Source organism: Phytophthora sojae (genome assembly GCF_000149755.1).
Source record: "Phytophthora sojae unplaced genomic scaffold PHYSOscaffold_2, whole genome shotgun sequence".
Classification (NCBI taxonomy): domain Eukaryota; phylum Oomycota; class Peronosporomycetes; order Peronosporales; family Peronosporaceae; genus Phytophthora; species Phytophthora sojae.
In genome coordinates, this window is record NW_009258116.1 from 7,759,173 (window position 1) to 7,768,529 (window position 9,357).

Sequence of the window (9,357 nt, forward strand, 5' to 3'; positions counted from 1 at the left end):
CAGTCGTCCGCGCTGTGCGTATATCTGTTCTATTTTATTTTTGCTATCTCAGCCCCCGCGAAGCCCTAGTGCAGCCTTTAGATTGCTTTGCTATTCCGTTGTGAACCGAGGGGTTGTTGCAATATCTCGTTGCGTAAGCCGCGAGTCGATGTGAAGGAGAAAGACACCACGGCGAAGGCTGCAGTCTACCTAAGTACTTAAGTATCCATTGATATGATTCCCCCCTTCACAACTGAGCAGAGTTGCCGCGGTAAGAGACTTGCGAGAGCTGAGTACCGTTGGGAGCCAACATACTAAACTAGTATGAACCGAAAACCTTGCGGCTTTGCAGGTGGACATCCGTTACTCTATGAGTCATCAATATACTAGTAGTAGTCACCATATCGCAATATTTACAATTGCATAACTGTAACCCGCTGTTTCGTAGCTCTTTTTCCAAGTAGTTCGCGAAGCTATTTGCTAACGATCAGGGCTAAGAAAGCCCAAATAACCACTGGTATTCTATCTGAAATAATTAACTGGGCATCGCATTTTTTGCGCAATATGAAATATATGCGTGCACCAGTACGAACAGTATTTGCTGTTATGAGCATGCGCAAGTTGCTGCAGCACGGTATAATATCATCCTCAACGAGATGTTTACACGAACTGCATTTATTGTTTTGGTAAGATGTCTCTATTTCCAAACTACATTAATTCTGGGATAGCAGTAAAGCTGCTAGCGCAGCCCAAATCCGATCATTTGAAGCCGATCAGATGAAGCCTCCCGTTAAAGTTGGATTTTAAGTATTTAGAAGGTTCTAGACTCAGAAATTAAGATACAGAAATTGATGAAGGTGAAGATCTCACATCAGAATCTCTTACTCAACCCGAAAAGCCCAATCTCGCTCAACTCGAACGCGGCTCATTCCCGAGTTTGCAGGATCCGTGGACGAAGGACCTGTAGAGGAGGTTGGAGCGGTTGGTATTCCGCAAGGCTATCCTATTGCTTCTTTGTCACTTTAATAGGACTGGGTACTTGGCTTCACATAACATTGGTCTATTGAAGATAACCTATTTTATCTAAAGCTATTATGGATGCATGGAAACCAAATGACAATTTTATTTTAGGGAATGCACCATCTCCTGGGTCCGTTGAGCTTACACTTCGTTCTATCGCGAAAAAGCTGGGTTATGTCGGCGGAAGGGCAGATGCAAAACAATAGTGGAGAAGCTTAGACCCTTGTATTTTGTTGAGTCCTCAAGACGACCAACGAATAAAGTTGCTTCAATATTAGTGCAGAATAACATACAAGTTGTATAGTTGTAGTGAATTCCAGGTCCAGCTTGGTGTCACCGTAGCATAACCCAAGTGCGTCAGCAGCACCGATTGATGACAATGGATGATCTCTTCGAATGATTACTCTCGACGCTGAGGTGGCTTACCGCGTAAACAGGTCGAGCAGTTGCGTGGCTCGACTGAAATGTCCAGTCGAGCTACATGAGGATTTAGTAGGCTCAAGTGCAAGTCTATTCTGTTTGTTCACTTCTTCGAGTAGCAGCTGCCTTCTAGAAGCTTTTAGAAGCTGCTTCTCTCGTTAGGAGGCTGGTGAGGCCACGGGCTGGTTACCATCAGACCCAGTGCCTCACCCCCTTCACTTTCGATTCTTCCTAGCAATACACAGAGCCCTACTTCCGTGCGGGTTGGCCCCCGCATCATTGTGTGTTGTGTTGCTTGGAACCCGGAAATACTACAATAGTGCAAAAAGTATAACCGCCAAGCACTACTATTTTATATAGTATTTTTGTAGGTAACACGCTACCTACGTGTACTATTTGTAGTATTACTATAGTTCCAAATTTGACTTGAAATTTGTATGGACGTACCAGTACTATATTTCTATACAGTCACACCTCTATAAATGACACCCAGTTCGCTCGGTCTAGGACGCTGTTTCAGTTAAAGAATTGAGCAGATAAAGAAATGGCTACACTTCTAATGGCTACATTTTCATATAACATTGTTAGGTGCACAAGGGCTTTCTTTACCTGGTACCCCTCCCTCCAGCATTTTCATACTCTTGTTTTGTTTCGTCTTCACACAATCATAACTCAACCAATAACGGTAGGCGCGGTATTGTCTGTTCCTACTCCTTCTTCTCATTGGTATTAGCAGAGTCGCATCCCCTCAGGTTGTACGTGAGTTTCAATACAGTGAGGTTATAGGAATATTTGTTGTCCCGATATCCTGCCACCATGCCTGCAGTTTTATCTTTTGCTTGGTATCTACTGCATAGCCCCTAGTTGTCTCGACATCATAATATTTTAGTTTTTCGTAAAATATATATGTACGCTGCGCTGATTGTAAAATACTGTGGCTAACTTATTTATCACAAGCTTGCAGTTACTGCAAACTCTTTGTTCCAACTTAGCATCCCAAATACAATTTCTCTTCGCTCGATTTGTTGTGGCGGGACTAGTGGTAGCAATGGCATACGTGGGAGGAGGCAGGCAAGTGATTGAGAAAAATATATGAGTTTGGATCTATTACTGCGGCGTCAATTTAGAGGGTTGAGACGCCAACAATGGCGACCATTTAGAGAATAAAGAGGTTTTTGATCAGTTATAGAACACCTATAGTGAAATCCATATAATCCCGTTTGCAGTCGAGGAATCCTAACCAGATAGGGAACACATGGTCAGTTAGAGGGGTTCATTTAGGGAATTGTCACTGTACCTGCGTCAGTGAATTCAGGCAAACTGTCACATTCATTTTGTCAAATCTCAGCGAAAATCACTGATTTATGGAAATTCCTCCAAAAATAAGCTGAGATTTGGTGCTCTCGCGGTATACTATTGGCTGCTCAAAAAAAGCAGGCATAAGGGAAATATAACAATTTTCGTAAGCCCGATTTTAGATAGCATTAGTTTGTTTTGCGAAATGGCTACAATTATTGGCGATAATACACCAAAATGGTACCATTGGAAAGCTTGGTTAGCTGTCGGTATAGTGCCGTGCAGTTCGCTGTCGTAGAACGCGTGCGGAAGGCGTGATATTCGTTTATATTTTGAGGTTTTTTAAAGTAATTTCGTGAGCTTGCACACTAATCAAACTTCATACCTAATCATATGGCTGAAACCATATATTTAGCGAATCAGGTGAGATCGCAAAAAATGAGGTTAAATTGAATTGTCGATTCTTAAGTGAGCCAGAGAAGTAAATAAGGCGGAATGTCACCGTGAAAATCGGCATTCCTAGCTATTTGAGCAAAATAATGATAGCTCTGTAGGTGTCAATGTGAGCCACCAGCTTTGATAGCATGCAATATGTAAGGTGGCAAAGTATTTCGAGATAGTGTACTAGATAGTCAACCCGGTCAGACGCTGATTGGCATGGAAGACTCCAGTCTCCGGTCTGTACTAGTCCTAAGCTGTCTTGGTAGCTCTTAGCCACCGTCACTAAATTAGACAGAGTCCCACCTGCTTGTCCAAGCAGGATTACTCACTCCTATTTGCTAATCGCTTAGGCTTTGTAGCTAGGTTTATCCTTATGTACGGATATTCAAATCCGATTAAGATAAATGTGTTAGCTAATAAGGTGTGGACATTCCAACCGCGTTTTACAATACGTAGGTATCCTTTCAGAGTTTTTAAAATATGTCGCAAATTTACAGGATCTCGACTACAACAAGGTATTCTTATTGTGGTTGGAGTGTTTTCTTAGCGAGTTATCTGCATCAAGGAAAATATGCTGCTTTTTGGACCGCCGACCAGTTTACCGCAGCAAAACATCTCGTTGTTTGTATAGGCGAAACATCCCCCTTAGCCATTGTGGTAAAAAATATACACACTTTGGTGAAAAATAGTACGCATGTTGGCTTTTCCTGCAACGCATTGCAGATTTTCTGGCGCTGTCCTCCAACGAGTAGGATGCAGTTTCATTGGCTATAAATCTCTGAATTGCTCTTCACGCAGGAGTAGAAAAAAAAGCTTTAGACAGCAAATATGGCCGATAAAAGCTCACCAGATGCTACGTCCCCATCGGCTGATGCAAAGGCCATCCGGGACGCTTGCATTTCGAAGGCCAGAAGGATGAAGTTAGCGGAGAACACCAACGGGATCAAGAAAGGGATTTGTGAGTAGCTTTCCAAGGAGGATCTCAATACTGTGCTTTTATCGTCTCTATTCATGGCCTGAACCTCCACGAGTTCACGCCTGTCTTCTTTGAGCGATTTTTGGTGTACAAGCGGGATCAAGCCAAAGCAGTAACGCTTAGTGGGTATCGGAGCGCGATTAAAGATCTGTATCGCTCCAAGAGCTTTAATTAAAGTGCCTGTGGAGTATGGCGACGAAATGAAACAGCTTTTCTCTGGAAACAAGCGCCTCGAGGTGAGCAAAATCAGACTAGTTCGCCTAAAACCTCTGGCAAATAGCCCTTGGTATGTTCGTTTTGTAAGTCGTTGTATAAATCTACTATCATCCACAATGGCAGTAGGGTTTCTCTTCGCACGACGTAATGAAATTCAATTTGCAGGTCTGCATCTGTCCAAACTCTCCAGGCCCAGACCATATTGAACATGGATGACAGTGTTGGCGCTTTTATTTTTTAAGACAAAGACTTACCAAGACGGTTATGGCCCGCGTAACCCGAGCCATCTCTATGTAAACCCGTTTAATTCTTAAACGTGTTAGGTGAGTGCACTGGGTATGTATCTGGCCTGCAACCCGCGCAAAAAAAATCGGGACCGTTGTACCCAGGTTCGGACCCCAAAACTCGATTCGGCAAGGCGATGGGCGGTCGTCTGAAAAAAGCAGGACTGCTAAAAGCTATGGAACTCACTCAGTGAGAAAGGGAGTCTGTATATTTGTGTGTGGTGGAAGCACGCGGGGGGGGGGTCTATTGTGAGTGTCTGCCTACGTTGTGGTTGGTCTCTTGGTGGAGTACTGGATTGGAGATCGGGTTTTAGGACGCGTGGTTGGTGATCTCCCTGCAAATGCTTCTAAGTTCGCTGGGCTGACTCCGCATTTTATTGATAATTCTGATGACGTGGCAAATCGGTGTCTCGCCTCGCTCGTTCACCAGGCCAATTTTGTGCTTGATTGTCTTCCCATCAACCATCCACTCCTGGTTTCTACGATTTTCACGAACCCATCCGTTCTTGATGATCTACGAGAACATGGAGACTCGAAGTGGATGGAAGGAACCGGAATACCTCCGCACATTGAGCTCTACAAAAAACTGCATAATCAGCAAAAGGAGATTGACGCGCTTCCGGGCATTCTTGAGCAGCGTATGGAAAAAGTACTGGAAAGAAAGGTGTAGCTGCTAGCGATACTACACGTGAACTTCTACGAGAGGAGATTGAATATATCTCATTGGGCTAGAACGTACACAGCAATCCGAGCTGGCAGCTTCTTCCAGCAGATTGCGTCAATATTGTTTATGGGGTGGGCGCTTTCACAAACTGCCTGGAGATTTTAATTTTCCTAGCATTAACCCACTTGAAGCTTATCGGCTGTGGTGGCCAGCATGACTTCCCGCCATACAGAAGTATTTCGTCTGATGACCTGGGCACATAAAAATATAAAGCAACTCTATTAGAATAGTCGATAACGATGAGGCATTTAATCAACGACATCGAAGCAGAGCTAGTCTCACCCATGCCAAGTATCCGTGATGAAGCTCACACTCTGGCGCTGTTCAAATGGGCTACGAGGAGTTGTAAATTTAAGTGCAGAGCTAGCAAGTGCAAGCGTAGAACGACACATCTCTAGTTAACCACCGTATTGAGACTGGTACGCGAAACAGAGCCCCCGCGGGCACGCACCTTTCCTCTCAAGGATCGAAAGCGCTCTGAAGTTGCTCACGGCAACACATCATCAGGCTCTCCAATTGGCGAGTAGTCCCAATGGAACCACAAGCTACACTTGTGTCTGCGACATGTACTCCCCAAGGACATGGCATATAGCACGATCGCCCGCGCTACTGCCCACGTCATCGTCCGTATTGCAGGAGGTATCTTTACCGTCGTCCGTGGCTGTGCTGCAACCACCGCCTCCACAGCAGACAACAACTCGGCTCACTCATGGTGCAGCGTCTCCTCCAGGCCTGCAACTCAACCCGCCACTAGCAGCGCTTGCGTTTCAAGCATTTGGGCAGTCAAGAAAAGAGAACCGTGAGTACCATCCTTCGCATAGATAACTATACAACATCGATTAGTAGCAGCAAGCTTAGTAGCACTAAGCCTATCAAGTTGTGTTTCGAACTCGCGTATCAAGCACGGTGGTGGAGAGCTATTGACAAATCGCTAAGTGCCCTTGCTTGACCTTGACCCAAGGATCGATCTTTACCCAATGAGAGGCGGCGCCTAGCCACCGTGAGCGCAGCGACGTCGTCACGTCTGAGTTTATGGGCACAAAGGTAAGTGATCCCCACCACGTATACTAGATACCGTAAACATCCGTACATGTATAATATATGTATACGTGGCGTGTATACACAACAAAAACACAAAGTCCTGCTAGCCGCTCGGCACAGCCCCTTATTCGCAAAGACATATCGCAGCCCATAAGTCCCCGCCTAACCCACGCTCTCCCCAGAGCCTCGATGGCATCATGCGAGTATGACGTCCGCTCCGGGGCGAAGGCGTTCACATTCCATAGCCTCATGCTGGTATGCATCACGGAGGTGGCAACTCTTACGTAGTGCATTGTCGTGTAGGAAAACACGAGTTTACGAGCCCTCGCCCTATCAAACGAAGTCTTAAGGACGAGCCCTACCAACAACACACGCCGTCTCGGAAGAGTCGGTGATAGATTGTCGGGATAATAAACCTGAAGACCAGGTCCGATCCCTTATACGGGCTGGAATGTGTCTCCCTGTGTGTTGCAGGTCAGGTAGGTTTACCCTTCGTTAAAATGAAAGAGCACCCTTAGCCACGAGCTACGGCCGGGATGCAATGTGTAATGTGTGCTTTCGCACTAAACCTCTGTGATCCCTCAGAAAGGAAGGGTACCAGGCCAATCGAAGCCACTTACAGGGGCGCCGGGGCGAAGCCTCGGCTAGAAGTCAAATACATTGGGGGGTCCTTGCCTCACACACAGTCAAACGTACAACTGTACATAGCGGTCTCTAATACCTCCCAACACTCGGCCACCTACTCACTCTTGGCCTTACCAGGATGAACACTCGGTCAATACACCTTATGCTCGCCGGCAGACATACCCCGTGCAGCCGAGTGTATCCAGACCCTACACTAAGTTTAGTGACTTACCGTATACGGACTTGACCCTTGTGTGGCTTGGGGGAAAAAATCTGCTCTCTGTTAATGGTTTAGAGGTCGTCGGGCCTCGCCCATAACCAATCCCTAATGTCTATTCAAATATCTAGTGTGGACCGAGCTTTCGAGCTGATCCCACAACCGGACGAAACTTCGTCCTAAATCCGAACTCCTACTGGGCATAAAGTGTACCCAATATGAAACTTCGGAGGCCTCGGCAGGCATTTTATTTTGATCCGCCGATACCCTCCTGTCACTCCGTAGTCTCTATCAATCTTCTGGGCACTAAAGCGCGGGGAATGGGACCGACCAATCAGAGCCCTCGGTCAGCCATCACTCGCAAGCTCAAGCAGTTAGACCTCGGCCGGAACTCGCCCACCCGCAGTCATTTCCCGATCTCACAGCATGCGTGCCGGCCTCATCGCATCGGAGCGGGCGTGCCACAAGTGCGACAACGTTATGGTACTTTCTGGCGCTGCTCGAAGTTGAGCTGTAGGGTGGAGAGGAGCGTGCGGACGGGCTAGTTCTTCGCCCGCTCCACCGTCCCCATCTCCAAGCTTCTGAAGGCGCTCTACTTTTGGGCAAGCGAGACACACGTCATGGAGGCCGGCCAGCACGCCAAGGTGACGGCGAAGACCGCGGGGAAATGGTACGCGTACACGCGTGGTATCTGCTCCGCGGAGATGTTACGCTGCGATTTGAAGATGAATGCATTTATTTTGATCGAAACTTTGCGTTGTGTAGCTTTACAATTATTGTTACGATATGTAGATCGATGAAGAAGGACACGTGGTAACAATTGACGAAACCAGTATGAAGAAAAAGTAGAAATACAACCGCGGAAAAATGTATGTAGACTGCTGGGGTTTTGGAGGTGTGGATCGGACTACGAAAAAGTGGTTCACTAAGGTTGTCTACGATGACCGAACCAAGCGCAACTTGTCCCAGTTTATCAAAACGTACATCAAACCCGGGTATGTGTATTTTTAAATGTTCCGGTACGATGCTATTCATGCTAACTTTAATTGCAAAGAACCCTTTAAATGTCTGACCAGTTTAAGTCCTATGTGACTGAGTGTTGAACGGTCGCACGAAGGTCACGCTCTACACGCTCGAGAACAACATGTTCCATGCTTGCATGCGGTACACGCACCAGTAGGTTAACCACTCCAAAACGTTTGTGGATCCATCCACCGGTGCGTTTATCAACCGCACCGAAGGAATCTGGGGGGGGGGGGGGGTAACCAAGGCCCAGATGGAAAGCGAGCGCGGAATGAAGAAGGTCGATGTGCCCAGCTACTAAGATCCGTGCCTATGGCGCACCTGGTATTTCGATCACGTCAAGAAGCCCAAGCCTAGCGACTACTTCCATGGCCTGGTGGCCCCGGCCGGACTGCGATAAATTGCGAGGCGGGGTGAGGGGAGTTGCCTTTCGATGCCTCGCAGCTGATCTTCGCAGAGGCAATCCGGAAAATGAAGTTCGCCCAGGCCGGACTGCGTCTACCACCACGCCAACCCGAAGCTCAAGAAGTTCTACATGTACCCCCAAAATGTGTCCGAGACTCTAGGGCTCATTGCGTGGCACCCACAGAAGTCATGGAAAGTTTGCACCTCAGCCGAAGACGCGATCAACGAGTCGAAGGGGTTTGCCCGTTGCCCGTTGACTCAAGGTGAGAGGTTCGTTCGATATCAACAATTTGAAGATTGCTGCCGTTTCGCCTCGCATATAACAGTGAAAGTAGGGACACCATTAGGGCATTGGTTTCGGTTGCCATTCCCGTGGAACCAGCTGACTGGGATTCGGTTGAGTCGGATTTTGTGTGCCACGGCTATCCAGGTATTGATGACAGAACCGTAAAAACACACAAGAAAAAGGTTTACCACACAGATTATGTGATATCACATAGAAATGGTAGCCCTCACACTAATTTTACGCTTAACCACACTAAATTAGCGGGTGACACACGTCGAGATGTAAGAGCACATCAAATGCCGAGGAAGTTGGAGGTAGGAGGAGGAGGGTGGGGTGGGGGTGGGGGGCTTCGAGTATTGTGAAGTGAATCCGCCCAGCGTCCTACACGATCACGAAGAGACCATC

General features: G+C 47.0%; 3 protein-coding genes across 3 annotated transcripts; all 3 read left to right on the plus strand.

Moving 5' to 3' along the window:
• Nucleotides 1-4,136: 4,136 nt before the first annotated feature.
• On the plus strand, nt 4,137-4,307 carry PHYSODRAFT_481328 (hypothetical protein; the record flags this gene model as incomplete). Its single annotated transcript, XM_009522203.1, has 1 exon — nt 4,137-4,307. A coding segment is annotated over one exon (171 nt), but the record flags the coding sequence as incomplete, so codon positions are not given.
• A 719-nt stretch (nt 4,308-5,026) lies between these two features.
• PHYSODRAFT_481329 (hypothetical protein) lies at nt 5,027-5,302 on the plus strand (the record flags this gene model as incomplete). Its single annotated transcript, XM_009522204.1, has 1 exon — nt 5,027-5,302. A coding segment is annotated over one exon (276 nt), but the record flags the coding sequence as incomplete, so codon positions are not given.
• Nucleotides 5,303-7,664: 2,362 nt separating this feature from the next.
• PHYSODRAFT_326268 (hypothetical protein) lies at nt 7,665-8,418 on the plus strand (the record flags this gene model as incomplete). The annotated part of the gene is made up of 3 exons (XM_009522205.1): nt 7,665-7,721; nt 7,784-7,925; nt 8,336-8,418. The coding sequence occupies 3 exons, from the start codon at nt 7,665-7,667 to the stop codon at nt 8,416-8,418; spliced, it is 282 nt and encodes a 93-aa protein (XP_009520500.1).
• Between the last annotated feature and the right edge of the window lie 939 nt (nt 8,419-9,357).